Source organism: Platalea leucorodia (assembly GCF_965183815.1).
Source record: "Platalea leucorodia genome assembly, chromosome: 3".
NCBI lineage: Eukaryota > Metazoa > Chordata > Aves > Pelecaniformes > Threskiornithidae > Platalea > Platalea leucorodia.
The window spans coordinates 45928319-45945724 of NC_138825.1; the positions used below are offsets into that span (position 1 = coordinate 45928319).

Here is a 17406-nt window from a genome sequence, read left to right on the forward strand (position 1 = left end):
TGAAATTTCATTCCTGTACCAGCAAAGTGCCAGGTCACCAGATGGTTCCTAATTGTTATGTCTACATATTCTGTGCTGGATAGCAGCAGATGATGTCTGTGCTCTTACCAGGACAATTGCTACATGTACTTTGCAAATTTTTAATATGCATATCTTATTGTTTAAATAATGTGAAAAGAATTGCTTCAATATTTACTAAACAGTGTAAAGTAATAAACTTCCACAGGCAATTCTTAAAATTGGGGTGTTTTTTGTTGTTTTGTTTTCTAAATCATCAATAAGACGCTAGCAGCTTTTTAACCACAATAAACTAGTGAGTTCCTATTCAAAAATGAGAATTTCTGAGATTGTAAAAGCTGTGATCCAATCAGGGAGGTAATTCAAGTCACACTGTCTCAGCATATCAGCATGGGCAATGTAAGTAACACTTACCCTGAGGCACATGCCTTCCAGGATGCGGGATTGGATACCCAAATTGGGTAGGAGATGTTAACAGGACAAACAAATGGAGAAAACCTACCTACCATCGCAGGTTTATGAAAGGCAAGAAAGGATACATACTGTGAGGATGTTCATAAACACACTTTACTTCTCAAACTCTTGCTTAGGACCTTTTGGGCCAGGAAATACAGTCACCGTGCTGTGCTTAGAAAAAGCGTGTGTCATGAGCTTGCTCCTTGCAGCAGGTCAGGCCTAGTCATGGCAGAAAAGGCAGATGATCACTGAAGCCACTAAAGCTGCAAGCATGGGTTGGACTCTGCTTCCCTGCCTGCCCGTGTCCCTGGAGGTCTTTTTTGGCCATGCACAGGAAGAAGTGGTAGCTTGGCCTTTGCCTTGTAGCTGGTTCTGTGACTGTATGTGGGAATGAAGCAGTAGGAGGTAAAGTTGCTGCAGAGGATTCTTGTAAGAGCAGGAATCTGGCCTGCTCTGAGTAAATGGCAAGAGGGAGCTTTCATGCAGAAATGGACATACGTACAGTCAGGAGTACGTCTCGTCAGGAGTAACGCGCGTGATACTGAATGACAGAACCAGCTGCCTACTTAGACATAGGAACTAAGGTCAATCACAAAGACAGCTTTTGGAAAACAGAGTGTAATAATACATGATATGGTGCCTGAGGGATTTCCTGACCGCTTGCACAACTGGGGATGGGAGGTTTCCTAGCTGATGCATTTGAGCATCAAGAGACGTTTTTGCACTTACGTTCCAGATGTGCCTAAAAGTCTTGTTCATGTTCCCCAACAGCTGTCAGGAGGATGAGGAAAAAAGAGAGAACAAGTAATCCCTGTCACCACTGGTGGCTTTATAGCAATTTCTAAACTTCAAGTGGCAGGGCTTTCCTCTTTGCTTCTTCCATTGTTTTTGCTTTAATCTGTTGTCTTTAATTGGGGTGGTGAAGGGTGTTTGGTGGTGTGTATACTGCTCGTTTTCAACTCTTTGTCCGGGACAACTCCCAAACTGAAAACAAAGAGAAAAGATCAGCAAGTTGTGGTGTCTTGTGCAGGGATGGGCTATTACTCATTTTAAGAGTCCAACCCGAGCTGTCATTTCTGATATATAAGTAATTTTTATCCAGAGTGTCTTAAAAGACAAACTCTTCCTTGTACAACCCGGAAGGTAACTGAGAGACCAGTTCAGATGCTTAGGTTAGCCAGGGGAGAAGCAAATAAACAAGGGTCCCTCCAAGAGGGACTCGTCCCTAAAACTTCCTCCCTCCTTCCTGTTCTTGGCTGTCTTCATTTTAATGTCCTGCAGGTCAAAATGCAAAGCCTGTGGGGCTGTCCCAGAAAGACATACTTTCTTTGACCTGGAGTGCAGGGAGCAAACTCCTGTTGTTCGTATTGCATCAGGACAGCTTTATTCTGCTTTATGCTGTACATCTGATCCATAACTTTGGTATTTACTCCAGTTGCGGAACTGTTGGCAGACCTGTGTGAGATGGCCCCAGTAAAAGCAGGACTGCTGGGATCTACACTATTGCTAAACTCAAACCAAAACAAAATGCATATCTTCACAGTTCTTCCTATTGAGATCAGAAGTAGAAGTAATAAATACAGTGAAGGAAGCTGTTCTCAAATTATTTGGGATGTTAAGTGGAATGGGAAAGTGCTTCAAAATATTTCTCAAATGGTTTCTGTAAACATTCCTTGAATAGCTTTCCTGTGCCTAGGTTTGGTGCGTGTTTAAGAAGACAAGGGCACTTTCTAGAAAACGAAGTTTTGTCTTCCCTTTGGTTTGTTAGAAATCTCATAGAGGCTGGGGAAACAGAATTTCAGTTCCATTTTAAGACTTCAAAAGAAGCAAATGAAGTTTCAGAGGAACATCTGGAACTCAGCCCCCAACTTTTCACCAAACTGCTCTAAGTTTGCCCATGACTCATTGCTCTGGACATAGAAATGCGATGCCAGCAGCAGACATGGGACGTTTCTTTGGCTGACTCCTGTACTGATATAAGGTTTCAGAAAAACAGAAAGCAAACTTCATTTAGGACTCTGTTGCTGTTAATGCTTTCCTTGATGCAGCCCTTGACTGTATCAACCCAAACTAAATTCACGTGGCATGTGTGTAATTTGACAGAATTTAATCAACAGCTAAAAATTTGAAATAGTATGCAGTTAAAAAGTGGTGTTGTAACAGTGATGAATACCATGGAAGCAGTAGGTTGGTGAATCTGCTGCTCTCATTGAAAATGAACCCAATTTCCTGTTGATAAAAGGTTTTGGTAACAGTGAATCTGCTCCAATATTTTGTTATTAAAAATGGGTATATAGGGAATGTACGGAAGTACCTTGCTTTCTGGGGTCTTGCCTTTCTGTTGAAGGACCCTGAGCAACTGGTTAGATGCTTGTTTTGAAGAAACCCTATGCATCTATTCCACTTTACAAATAAAACCGCACAATGCTCGGTGGGCTGTAAAGTAGCATTACAGGAGCAGTCGGAGATGAGAGACCTGCACCAATCAAAAGGCTGATGATAATTGTGTTTCAGAAGAGTACAGCAATGGCTATGAATTATGGCTATGACTCAGAAATGAGATTTTCTTACGTACAATAATTCTATTGCTGAGTCTTGTTAGCGTTATGGATAAGAAAAATGAAACTGCATCCCATGGTATATCAGAGCTTCCCTTATATTGTGTTCTAGGTTAGCAAGGTTTGACTATGTTTCCTGAAGAGTTTCCTTCACTACATATGCCATTAAATTTCGACCAGCATTATCATTACTATAGTTGTATCCCAGTGTTGACACCAGCAGTCAGGAGTAAGCAGATGAAATGTTAAGGACTGCAATGTAGAGAAGGTCAGCCCATGATCTGGTGGTTTCTGTCCTGAATTCTATGATGTCTGGCATGTTCCTGTGGGCAAGAACTCTAAGCAATACAGCTACCCACTGGCAGAAGGAGCAGGACTGAGATGAAGGAAGGAAACACAGATGTACAGCAATTTCCAGATTTTTAAAATTTTTTAGGAGAATGGAAGAAGCTTGAGTTACACAGAAATGGGGACAGAGTAGGAAAATAAGGTGCGTGGAAGCAGGAAGGGGATAAACCATGCAGAGCCCAGCAGACATTGGGCAGAGCTTCAGTTATCAAAGATGAGAACAAGCCAGTGAAGGTGTCTGAGAAGTGTTTGAAGATTTTTTTGCATGGTAAGTATGGGCAAGCTGAGTTTTAGAGATGGCATGACATATGTGATGAGAAGCTGGAACAGGGAAGGCATCAAGGTGAAAGGAACAGGATTTGGCGGGGAGGGGCTGAAGTGAGGTTCTGGATATACTGTGAGGAATAACAGGCAGGACTGTGTGGTGGCATTGAAATTTAGGGGAGAGTCAAAGGTTATGTACTTTTAGTACATAAGGGTAAGGGACAGGAAAAATACCAAATCTGCCAACCATTAAAGACAAGAGAAAAAGAGCTGGAATTCCCTTGACACCAAGGGAGTTTCTTTCAATCACGATACCATTAAACTTTCCAAATGGCTCTGAAAATATTTCTTGAAGCGTGACTTATCTTCTTTCAAAAACATTTTTGTATTCCAAGAGACAATACTGTTAGAGCCCTCTGCATGGGTTTCCATTCTGCCACCTTTTTTTGAGGTGACTAATTCCCATGGAATTTCAGGGGATTTGACCATGTAAATAACTTTACTTCCTTTTGGAAACCTGCTACCTTCTGTTAATGGATACGTAGAGACCCAAGTTCTTACCTGATTTAGCTCAGATACTGCAATGTATGAAGAAAATGTACTAGGCTATCACGCAAAACGTTTGCGAAACGTCTGATTAGAATAAATATATATAATAGACATCTGAAGTTTTTTTTACTTAACATTTTAGGTTTTGTGTTGTTTTGGTTTTTTTTACTGTAACTGAATCAATCTTTAAATGTTAATTTAGTTAGGAGTAATGTGTATCTCAGATGTTATTTAAACATTTCCTCATCCAATCCATGTTATTTTAAACAATTGGTAAGTGAATCACTTGCAGAGGTCTCTGCAGCACTGAAGATTAATACTGTTTTCTCCAGCATGAGACATTCAAATTCATCCTCTAGAAACCAAAAGAGAACACTGACTACCCTCCTGGGAAAATGCAAGCAATTCCGTAAAGTCAGGGGAGGTTTATATTACAATTGTCATCTAAAATTCAGACAAGTGAAATCATAAAAGCCAAAACAAAACAGAAACGGTTTAATACAGGTGAATGTCAATGCCAAACAAGAGAAAGGCAGGGAAGCTGCAACTCATCTGGGTGACTTCCGCATAACAGAACTGCATACATACAAGGAATTTAAAATGAGGGAAGAATCTGAATGTGAACAAAACCAAAATTAAAATCAAACTGTATACTGACTAAAAGGGAGGATGGAAAATGCAAGCAGCTAGCTGGTAGCAAACCTTAGCTATAGCAGATGTGATCGCCATTAGCTCTAAATGTATGTTAAATTAAAGCCAGCATCAGTTCTCACAGAGATGGCCTCAGTCATCTGAAAAGGGAGGTTAATTTGGAAATCAAAACTTTAGAAAAGGATTAAAGGCAGGGTTTGGGAGAGGTAGAGAAACCTGATGTCTGATAACCATGGGCCAATGTTCACAGTCCTGGATGGTCATTCTACAGCTCTGAATGAGCGGTGTTACATTTCACAGGAGCTGGTGAAGATCCTGCATGTAAAAGTCAACAAAACCTTTTAAGGATGTGAATGTAAGAGTCAATGATTTGACTTATTTCTAGACAATCAAAAGCTGAGCAAGCAGTAAAGTAGATGCTGGTGACGAATGCTGAGAAAAGGAAAGCAAAGTCCCAAAGATTTCCAAATAATGACTAGCATTTAACTCTGAGCAGCACTTACACACAGAGAAACAAAATGATTACAATAGCAGGCATCATAAAATACTGGAACCTAGAAAAATGGAAGTAGTAAGAATGAGTAACTCAGTCAAAAATTTCAATCGCACAGTTACCGGGGCTGGATGTAATTTCAGAAAACTGAGGAGGATGACTTCCAAAATGATGAAGGGATTACAAACTGTAAAATAGGTGGTAGGAATTATCATCAGAGAAATGACAAACAGAAAAGAAACTGTGTCATCTAATCAGAGTGCTGAGAGCCGAGGAATAAAAAATGAAGTGGAGGAAACATGCCTGGCTGGGACTTCTTAAAAATGTTCCTAGTTACTGACTGAGTAATAAGACTGATCACAACTACCTAACAGCAGGACAATGTTACAGTAGAAGAGGTAAAGTGACCCAAACTGTCAGTACTTGGTATCCTGCTCTTCCCATCGCACCATTAGTTATATAGTACTGGCTATCTAAATTTATTTTAATAAATAGTATGCTGAAATAACTGTTTAAAAGACAGTCATAGCAAACTTGGTTTAGGGTCATAAATTCTGAAAAGAATTAATGTGTATATCTAAGAGTTTATTTCTTGGTTTGCGACTTGTGGTGAAACATTAAGTTCAATTTTATTTGAGCTGCTTTAACCACCCTTATCTTAAGCAATAAAACTATGGTTTTGAACACCCATCTACCTTATTTCTAGAACATCATGCAGATTTAAAGCAAAGATCCGTTGCTAAAGTAACAAGTCAAAAGTAAGAAGCTAGATGGCTTTGTTTAGTGAGGATCTAGAATAAACTTAGGTAATTACTTCTCACATTTTAATTTCACTGTAACAAAGTTTAAAGTGTAACTAACAACAATGTAAAACTTGAATTTGAAGTAACTATAGTTACTGCTTAACAGTGTGGAGCAAGGAAATTTTTAGAGTTAATGAGTCAATGAGTTCAAAACGAAAACTACAGCAAATTCAGTCAAAATATGATACTATATGAAATCTCCGACGGCTATGGGAAATTAGGAAATAGGGAGCTTTTAGTAAATATTTTGGGTTTGTGACGCTTTGCATTGTGACTAGCCATTGGCTCTGTCAAGCATATAACAAATCTGCATCAGAGACCCGTGTTTGTGGGGATTGCTCAACCTTCAGTAACGACTGAAAGCTCTTACAAGCAGATGGCGGGGGGACTGTAAGAAACCGTTTTGGTTTTGTATCAGTCTCCCGGTGGATAAGGGCCCAAACTGTAGTGAGTACTAATTAATAATCTTTCCAGGAACTGTGACAAAGAACCATGGATTGAACGCATGTGGAAAATTTAGCTATTCTTGCTCAAAAAGCTGAGTTTTCAAATCAGGGTTTTCACGTGTAGTGGGACAAGATTTGATTCTTCATCTGTCTTCTCTTTTTCTAGTCTGTGAAGCAGTCCTTAGGGAACAGTTTTAGTTGAGATCTTTCTAGGAAAGTAGTTTTCCAATGCGTTGGCTTTCTTAGGACTGAATCAGAAAAGTAGTACAGAGCTACCAGAGAGAGTACTGACACTTCCCCTGCTACTTCACTTGGACACCCCACCTCTACCACTATGGTTCTGCTTCTTGGGATGCTTACGGGGTATCTGAAAAACAGGCACGTATTCTGAAGTATCTATGTTACTTTTGGGAAGGCTGTGCAAGAACTGCGGGGGATATGCTACTATTCTTTGCTTCTCCCAGCATATTGCCATGTCCCCTGCACAAACATAATACATACAGTTTAGCCCTGACAATTTAGAAATTATGTCTTTATGAAAAAATGGCGTAATACTTCCATTAAAGTTGAGAAATCTCTTATTAAACCTCTGACGTTAACAACTTCATCACAGGGGTACAGGATGCAAGTTATAATGACAAAAATGGCTAGCTAGTATAATGTAGTTGAGCGTAGATTATTATAGGATTTGTACAGAAGGGAATTTGTTGCCGCCTTTTTTTTTTTATTATTTTATACTGATAGTAAATATCTGTTTTGCTCTGTTGGGTTGACAGATAGAATCTTCTTGTCATTAGCAGGTACTTCTTGCCAATATATTGGTTTATGAGTTTTCAATGATAAAAGAGTGCCATGAAGTTCTCTCCCATTTTTGTTGACTGGGAGTTGCTGTTTGAATACTAAGTAAAATTTCATTTACTGTCACATCAACATAGATAATATCTGAAAAGATTATTATCCCAGAGGGTAGAAACTATCTGTTAACCTCTCCGTTCAATAATAACTACCTTGAGTCTATATTTGAAAAGACAAAACCAAACTAAAAGATGTCAGAATGATGCTGATGTTCTGTTCTTGTGTAATGTCTCCTATTGTCTTCCTAGTATGCATTTTCTGTCATTTTCATCATTCTCCTGATAAAATTATAAATGCTATTACACAATAAACATTAGAAATGTTATCCCAAACAAAATTAGCTGAAAAGAGATTAGTTTCATTATTTAAACAAAGGAAATATTGTTCCTACCATATTTGCTTCTGGAAATTGAAAAGTGAGGATGGGATAGGGGATAGAAAAAGGACTGGGAATTTGCCCTTGAGTTTCAACCCATTTGGGGTTGAAAATAAACTTTATTTTTAAAATAAATTTTTCTTAAGTAATGATCTTCAAATCATGGACTCTTAGCATTAGTAACTCATTTAAATAGCCACACAGTCAAAATGGTTGGGCAGCATTCTATTTTAATGACAGTTCTGCCCATGAGAACTGCAAGATCTTATTCCATCAATAAAATCAGAAATAGTCGGAATGCATGTGCACCAAAGAATACCATGGCATTAGAATAAAAAAAGGAAAAAATATATTTTGGTCTGGAATGGAGCTGATGAAACAGAGGCACCCTAAATAACATTTAAGAATTGCTCTGGCCAGAGAATCATTTGATATATGGGTAATTTCAGCTGCTTACCTTTAGATTAAAAATATTAGTAGTGGTGTTCTCAGAAGTCAACACCACATACTTGAATAATCCTCACAGATGTTAGTACTTTAAATAGGAGAGGTACTGTCATTCCTACAAAATAAACACATAGTAGGATGGAAATAAAAAAATCCCTCCAAGATGTTAAACACAGGCTCTTGCAGTAAGTACATGGAGAACTACAGTGAGAAATGAAAACGTTGGGGAAAGAAGTCAGATTGTAAATTATAAGGAAACGGGGAGTTGGTAAGTCTGTCATTTAACCCTGAGGATCAATGTCCTAAATGATGAGATAGTTAGGAATGTAAAGCTGGCAAAGGAGACGAACTACTCAAAGAGAGTGGAAGGGGGGGACAACAGAGACCTAAAAGCTAAGGCAGGCATTTTGAGCTCTCTTCAGATTCAGGTCAAAGAACCTGAAATTTGTAATGGGGATACAGACTCTAAAAAAACTCAGTAGTTAAACAAAAGAAAAGACATTAAGTTCAGTGATCAAACTGGAAGTCATAAAAACCAAACCAGAAATCAAAAGCAATCATCAGATAGTTCAACCAGCGGAACAGAAAAGGGGACGTGGCAAATTCTTCATTATCTCCAGTCCTCAAATCATGATGTAATATGCTCATTTGTTCCGAGTTTCTGGACTGTGGGTGCTGACCCCCTGCCTTCTCTAGAGTCAGAGAATGCAATCAGGGAGTTGCGAAGCGTTGAAAATTTACTGCACTCTCCCCTACTCTATGCACACCCTTAGTCTTCAAGGTCAAGTAACTTCCATCAACCTCTCAAAGCTCTCCCAGATTATATAGATTTACTGTCATCAATAATTCTTAAACTATTTTATAATAAATTGTGAAAATCTGACTTAAATGAGAAACGTCAGCCTAAGAAACTCTAAAAGGGCCCATCTAGTTCTGGTCACTGTATTTAGTGACAGAGCGGTAAAACACATACATCATGACAAAGATTAGCTGATAAAAGTCTGTGCCGTTACTGGCTGTGACTGCATGTTTTAAGTAACTATTTGTAATGAAAATGAAGCATGGAACTATTTTCATGAGGGATAAAAACTTAATGTTCACTTAGGAACATATTTTGTACTTGGCTGTTTCTGTAGTATGTTATTACTTGTAATCTGGACAAGTTTTGTGGGTACTGACTGCATTTGCTGCTTCTGTCTTCATTTCTGCTTTTGACAGTAAGTTCTGTTTCTTGTGCTGTTTGGATTACTTGTGTATTAAGATACTGACACTGAAGTCATGCTGTAGGTACCACTTAAGAGACATTCGTTAGGGATTCAAATAGTTTATTTTAAAAACCTCTTAAGTAAATTCACGAACGTATTAAATGTGCATGATAAAGTCTTAAATTAACTTGTATATATTGCAGCGACATGTAACAGGCCTTATAAACGTTAAATATCGTATCTTAATCCAGACAGTGAAAACTTGTAATTACACTGTGTATCCCGGAAGTTTGTTTATTACAAGTTCACTGATGTCTTTGTATTGATTAGGAACACATAGTTTTCCCAGAAAATCATCCTCTCTGTCTGACATACCGTTTTCCAGGACACCAAGTTCAAGATCAGACGTGTTAGATGGCAAGTAAGAGCTAACTTGAGTTACTGACTGGCTTTTTCCTGCAGAGGTCTGCCCCTTTCCTATATTCAGATCGGCATCAGAGCTAACTTGTTTGCTTCTCAGTGTAGATACTTGTTTAAAATGCTGATCACCCCTGTTCTCTTCCTTACGGATCTGTTGGGCTTCCTGCTCTTCACCTAATAGCCTTGCTCGAATGGAGGCATCACTAATTGAGTCAACAGATTCACCGCTAGTTCTCTTGCTGGTTTTCAAGTCACGGTTTCTCTTCAAAGACTGGACTGGAGATGAAACTGAAGGAACTGGCAGAAGATCTGAAATACTTTCAGCTCTTTGACTTGTCTTTGAAATTCTGGACCTGCTGGATTCCGGCTCTGTATCTGACCAACCTCGCTTAGGGCTTTCAAGCCACAGAGGTTCAGGACTGCTGTCAAGAGCTTCCGAGTCTCTGCCCATACACTCAGCACTGGTGAAATCTTCTGAATAAACCGTGTTCTCAGGACTAGCGACAAAGTCATCTGAGTATATGAATTCAGAGTTGTTTTCCACACTCCTGCTGGGGCTTGGTTTATGATCACTTAAAACAGATGCATCATCATGTTCTGTGGTTTTACGGTGGATTAAGCGTATTGCTTCCTCATTACTTCCCTTCGCATCAGCATCTGATGGGAAAGCTGCAGGGAGTTGGGCTTTGGCATACTTTTCCTTGTGAGCAGATTTTAATACAGCTTCCTCCAGTAAGGGGGCTGTAGTTACTTTGCATGGACGTTCCTTGCTTGCAATTTCATCATTCTTCAATAGACGTGCAACAGCCTGTTTCTGCAAGTCAGGAGACACATCTCCTGTCATGGAAACGTACTCTGTGAGAGCACTGTTTTGTAATGAAGTCTCAACAGTTTTATCAAACTGATTATTCTGCTTTGAACTGTCTCCCTTACTACAATGCCTGCAAGAAACCACATCCTGTTCTCCAGCATTTCTGAGCAGCTTTCTTTTGGATAAATGGCTTCTCTCCTTCAGCATCTCCATTTGCTTTTTTCTGTACTGCTCTCTCCTTTCATGAATTACCAGCTTATCAGGATTGGTCTGCTGCAGCCGTAGCCTCAGCGTATTTGTCAGCCCGTACAACAGTTTCCTTCTGGGAGGTCTGTTTTCCTTGGTTTTGCAGTTCCTTTCAGAGCCCGTCTCTCCCTGGGGTGCAGCTTTCTTAGGGCCTCTCCCAGCCCGAGAAGACCCTGGTGAGGTGGCCTCTTGCCGGCCGTGCTTGAATCGAGGGCTGGCAGCTCCACTGCTCCCACCTGGCCCCGCAGGTGCCCCTGCAGGCTTGAGGGCAGAGGAGGGGCTGGGGCTGGGGGGCCGTGAGGCCACGCCACCCCCCGCGGGGGCCTTGTAGAGCCAGGCCAGATGGGGGTGGGCAGCAGCAGGCGTAGCGCTGTGGGCGAGCACCGACAGCTCTGCCAGCAAGGCGCTGAGTAGCGGCAGCTGCCCCAGGGTGCTGTGGAGCTGTCGAGGGCCCGTGGGGTGCAGCAACGAGGGCCCAGCGCTGGGACGTGGGGGGCTCTGGCCCGTGTCTTGCTCCTGCGGTCTCCAGGCCTCGACACGCTCCCACTTCCCCGCCGCCGCCGCTGCTGGCGGCAGAGGAGGCTCGGCAGGCTCGCGGCTGTAGTAGAGCACGGGAGGGCAAAAGATGTTGCCCTCCAGCTCCTCACCCTCCTCCTCACCCTCCTCCTCCTCCTCCTCGCCCCCCGGCTCAGGGGAGGCGGCAGGCGGCGTGGCAGGGCCGGGGCTGGCGGGGCTCGGCGGCTCCTCACCGGCCTCCAGGCTGGTGAGGCGGTAGCCCAGGACCAGATCCCCGACGGGGCGGCCCGCGGAGTCCCGCAGCGGGAAGCAGCCGCGGCGGCCGCAGGAGGCAGGCGCCCCGGGCCGCTGCAGCAGCTCGGCGGCGGCGGGGGCCAGGGGGACGCCGCAGCTGCCGAGGAGGCGGGGGGGCCCCGGGGCGAGCCCGGCGGGCAGCGCCAAGAGCAGGGCGCGGAGCGGCCGCCGGCGGAGCGCGGCGCAGAGCGAGCCCCGGCGCCAGCGGAAGAGGCACCGCTTGCCGCGGCCGAAGGGGAAGGCTCGCCCCGGCCGCAGGGGCGGCGCGGCGGCGGCGGGGCGCAGCAGGAGGGTGGGGAAGTCCAGGAGGCGCAGCGCCACGGCCGGGCGCAGCGCGGGGCCCGGCGCCGGCAGCCGCACCGCCTCCACCAGCAGCTCCAGGGCGAAGAGCCCCTCCGCCGCCATGGCGGGCCCGGGCCCCGGCGCTCGCGGGGCGAGGCGAGGCCGCCGGCTCTCTCGCGAGAGCGGCGGCGCGGGCGGGCGGCCCGCCGCCCCGGGGGGCCGTTCCCCCGGCACGCGCCTGTGCAAAGCGCGCTGGGAGCTGTAGTCGCCGCCGGGTGGGCGGCGGCGTCCCGCGGCAGGCGCGCGAAGCGCGACCCGGCACCCGCTGCAGCCCGGGGGCAGCACGGGCCCGGGGACCCTGAGGGCGTCCCGCCGGTGGGGAGATGAGCAGCGCTCCGCGGCCTCCTGTGTGCCCCCAGCGGCGGCTCGCGGCAGCCGTGCTGCGGCCTGCCCTCGCCGGGGGCTGCGGTGGGAGGCCGGGTGGGGCGCAGCGGGCGCAGCCGGTGGAAACCAGGTGCTCCCCGGTGTCGGCTCACAAGCGCCCTGCGTAGCACGGCGGCTGCTGTCGTGGCCCTGCTCGCGGCTCTGAAGGCAGCCGCCGAGGCCCTGGTGATGTTTCCCCCGCTGTGGGTCACGAGTAGCTGCCGGAGGAGCAGGGGTGGGATGGCAGGCTGCGCTCCATCGGTCAGCAGAAGTGCTTGTGCGGCAGCGAGGGAAAACGGTTAAACTTTTTTCTGCTTCTTTGCGGCCTCTTCCCAACCCAAGAGAAACATCGAGGTCTGTGCCAGGGGCTGTGTGCTGCAGAGTCTCTCCACAGCTGAGGGCCTGTACAGATCTGAGATTTTAAAACCTGTGGTTCTACATTAATTACGTTTTTATAATGTCACCTCTTCATATTTAATGTCTCCATGTCTGTGATGCCTGAGTGCCTTGGACATCCATTGACAAATTCCTATTTTCTCTCCTGTCTGCATGTAAACTGGGAGTTGCGGTGGACACCCTTGTGGAGAATTTCACTCCTTTCCTCCTGCCTGGCAAAGAGAGTCCCTTTGAGACACCAGAGTCTCCTTGCCACAGGCACAGCAAATACTTGCCGAGCTGGGAAGAAAATTGTTGTGTTCAATTAGTAAGTTGACTTTAAAACAATGTATCCTAAACTGATGGTGTTCAGTTGAAGTTACAATACGCCCTCACCATTTACCACCAAGGAAGTAACTAAAAGAAAGACCAATCCCCTCTCTGGTTGTTTTTTTTATTCCCTCTTTTTTTGCTTTTCCTTCCTCTGCCAAACCACAATCACATTTTAGAAAAGCAGAAACCAGCAGGAAATGGTTAAAGAATCCAACCCTTCACTGTTGGTCAGGCCCCTTGGTCATTATTATTTAATGGACACCTTTCATTAGCTGTTATGTCTGAGAAGAGAGTTAAGGAGTTTGACCTCTGAATTGTGACCAGGGCTTAAGAAGTAAATAATTAAGTTCTCAGTTCCTCCACTGCCTCTATTCTAAGCACATGAGTCTAAGAGGTACAAGTCCCCTGCCGTCAAGGCTGCTAGTGTTCGGGTGTTGCCATTGTACTGGCATTGTGGCAGACGAAACAAATGGCCAGTCCATTTCGCTGCCACATTCATCTCCTACCATCAGTCATCTGCTTTTCTTGTGCTTCCTTTTCCTCCAACCCGTTCCCATCCCAGGAAGGCCTGAGTTCTCTGTAGAGGAAAAATAACAGAAGACCCCCTGATACACTGAAAGCGACAGACGTATTTAACAGTGGTCAAATAGTCGCTCTCGAGATTCCCCGGGAAGACGATGGATAGGCATTTTGCCCATTTTACAGATGGGCATACTATGACTATGATGTTTAGTCCAAGATTTCTAACCTCTGAATTTTGAAACTTCCAACCTGTGTAGGCAAGAGACGTATCTTTGTGTGTGGTAGCTGCGACTGAAGTTAGGAGGTAAATTATGGAGGACCCAAAGCCTTGTTTGAAAATGCTGAGCCTCTGCACTCCCAACAGTTTCATGTGAAACTGAAATTTTCAGTTTCATGTCCCTGAAAATCAGCCCTACTCCTGTATTTCATTCTGCACAGGCAATATAAATAAAAATTACTGAATACTTGTGAAAACTATAGGTGTTAATAAGCTGTGTAAGATCAGTCAGCGAGTTAGTGACAGAACAATTACTTAAATAGAAAGAGGTATTGATTTTTAAGTTTGTTCTTGTTGGTGTGTTTTATTATTAAGTCAATCCTCTGGTCATGAGAGCATATTTCTCTTCAAAATAAACAGAAAACAACATTTTGTTGTTGAGTTGCAAGTTAGAAAAAAAGACCTTTTTCTTTCCACCAGTCCTAGTTTCTACTAACCACCATTTTAAGGAGACTTGTGATAACACTTCTTTAGATTGCATGTCACAAAAGAGTGGTTTAGAAAATAGGCGTGCCTCAGAGAGGCGGGGTTATGGGGCCAAGTTTCATTACCTGCTACTGCCCCAAAGACATCAAGTACATATTAGGATCTACATTAGTTACATTCAGTAATCTTTTAAAAATAGCTCTGGTTTTTCTCAGTGCAATCTCTTCAGTCCTCCTTTCTTAGAACTTGACTTCAGTTCTGCTGTTTTTTCTAAAACACTGGAAGACTGAGGAATTTTGCTGACTCAGTGAAGTCTTTCATTGACCTTATCTGTATGTTTGAAGTACTAACATTTCATCTCAAAAAAATTCCAACCCAGACAATTGGTATCATTAGCAGCAACTCAGCAACTTTGGTTCAAATCTATCTTTTGAAGGCTCTGAAATGCCTTCTTTTGCCCTTAATTTCTGTAAAATTTCAGATTTATTGATCTCTCTACACAAAGAGAGCTCTCTATACAGTTGTATACCTGTTTATGGATGGAGAAGTATGACTTAAAAAAAAAGATCTTGAGAAAACGTGGATTTTGCTAGATCTACAATTAAATCTACTTATGCTGGTGTCGTTCTAAAGATTGCATTTTTTACAGATCAAATGCTGAAGAGCCATTGTTCACCTGGATATAAAATCGCTTTTCTCCGTGCAGAATCTGCAGGGTGATGCTTGGAATTTGTGCAAATATTTAGCCTGGTGGCACTCTGATTCAGAAGGGGGTCAGACAGTCTGCTGGAATATTCAGCTGCAACATAATAGCAGTTCTTAAAATACCCCAGCTTAAAATGCCACCCAGAGAAGACTTATTTAGTCTTTTCTCAGTTGTCTGTTGAGTCAGCCACTTGCGAAAGGGCAATAAACAGACAGAAATTCAGGAATAAGGATGGCAGAGTTCGATAACTCTGTCAGTTTTCATGAACTCTCTTCTTCAGTTCATAAAAAAAGAAAAATTGTAAAATACATGAACAAAGCATTTGAGATTTTTGCAATATATTTAGGTTTCTCTCTTGAAGAATCTAGAAAAGGTTTCAAAAAGGAATAAAGTCAAATGAGAATGTTAAATCTATTCAGAAATTACTGTTTGCATATGTTTCTGTATATTGTGCGGAGCTTTGCAGGGAGCTTTGCTGTTTCCTGTGTCCAGATCCTACTTCATGATTCTTAATTTCATGCTGACCCAGACCTAATGATGTATGGAGCAGCCTAGGAACAGTTGCAGTGATATTATTGGCACAGGCATTTTGATATCCATCAAAATGAAGGATACCATGGTTTCTCCCCACTTCTCAGGGTGTACCCTCCTGTCCACAAAGTGCCCCATCAGTTGGGTGGTCAGAACAGCTGGTACAGAATCTATTCAGACGTACAGCTCCAAAATACCTCCCGTGCGTTGCTACCCTAAAGATGCTTGTTAGCTCCTCTTACTTCAGTATGATAGCTCTCATGTTTATTTTCATTCTCTACTATTTTTAGCAGACTTTGGGAGTGTTAAAATAAGCATTATTTGCCTAGTCATGTGGCCCTTCTCCATTTGGCAAACACCCGTCTGTTTGCTGTGTTTTAAATGATTTCATTGCTCTTCTCAGTATTTTACTTTCTCAGGGTGGTAAGAGTTAAGGCTTATGGCAGAGTTACTTCTGCAAAGTCAGCAGGGGTTGTACACAGGATTGTTTTCTCATTACCTCAGGGGGGAAAAATTGGTTGGCCTTTAAGATATGTGTGAATCTGTGGCTTTCACAGCCAGCTTGGAAATACAACCCATGCCAGCTTGCCTTCTGATTCCAAATTTCTTAAAGGATTAATGGGACTGCGGCAAAACACAGCTTCTCCTTCTGTACTGAGCAGTCCTCATCGTCTCTCTTGGATCTGGGGAAACTCAGTCCAAGCTGACACTTAAAGGAAACATGGGAAAATCTGGCAAATACTTGAGAGAGAATGGTGCTGCGAGAGCCAACAGGAAGCAGGATGTCACAAATACAGGAGCTTAGACAACTATATTGAACATGACAATGAGACATATCCACAAGGGTCACATCTGAGGTGATTTCCTTTATTGAAAAAAAGTTCTTATTAAAGCCAATAGACATTTTTGCTTAAAACAGAACAATAGTGAAGGGTCAGCCTCAGGATTCAGCCCATTGAATATTCTTTGCATAGTGCCCAGCACATGCAAAGCCAATTTCCTTCAATAACTGGCTGTCATTAGCACATGGGGGCTTTACCATCAGTCTTTCCTTTTATTTGATATAAACCGTCATGAACTCATTTGGTATTAATGGAAACCCCATGGGTTTGCATACTGTCATTTAGCATTAATTAATGTATCATTGTTTAAATTGTGTTACTCCCCATCCAATAGCTGGGAAGCTCTCAGAAAGTTCTCAAAGGGATTGATTTATTTTCTTTGGCTTCATGGTTGTAGCCCATACTTGTCATGCACATACGTACTGAATGACGGAAGGATTCCAGGTGCTTAGCCATCCAAAGAAGACAGCTTAATCACCCAGCAGCAGAGTTGCGTGCGTATGTTTGAGAAGCGGAGGAAATCCGTACCAAAAGTTTTCTTCAAGGTGTGGGGGTCCTTACAATTCCTGTTGTAACTGTAGAGCAGGATAGGTCCTCAGCCCCTCTCAGGGTTTAGCATTCCCTCTGTAGGCAGTGATTTTTCAGACTCGCCACCTCCTAAAAAGCTACGTTTACAGCATTCCTCTAGCTCAAGCTGGGAACCACTGGGGGCAAATTGCAGTTCAAATATCTTGACAGAGCTTCTGACAGCGAAAGCTCTTGTGAGCCTCGGGATGGTTCTTAAAGTCGATTCAACAGTTAGATGAGATTTCATTAAAATAAAAAATTGGAGATGTCTGCAAATATTTGAGTAGGAAACAGTTAGTATTGTGTGCATTGTACCATCACACTGATGACACTCATTGTTTAATCTGTCGTAATTACCATTGTAAA

At 43.3% G+C, this 17406-nt stretch overlaps 1 protein-coding gene across 1 annotated transcript; it reads right to left on the reverse strand.

The window, feature by feature from the left end:
- Window positions 1-9677: 9677 nt before the first annotated feature.
- On the reverse strand, window positions 9678-12161 carry MAP10 (microtubule associated protein 10; the record flags this gene model as incomplete). Its single annotated transcript, XM_082305604.1, has 1 exon — window positions 9678-12161. One exon carries the CDS (start codon window positions 12159-12161, stop codon window positions 9738-9740), a length of 2424 nt encoding a protein of 807 aa, XP_082161730.1. The 3' UTR covers window positions 9678-9737.
- Window positions 12162-17406: the final 5245 nt, after the last annotated feature.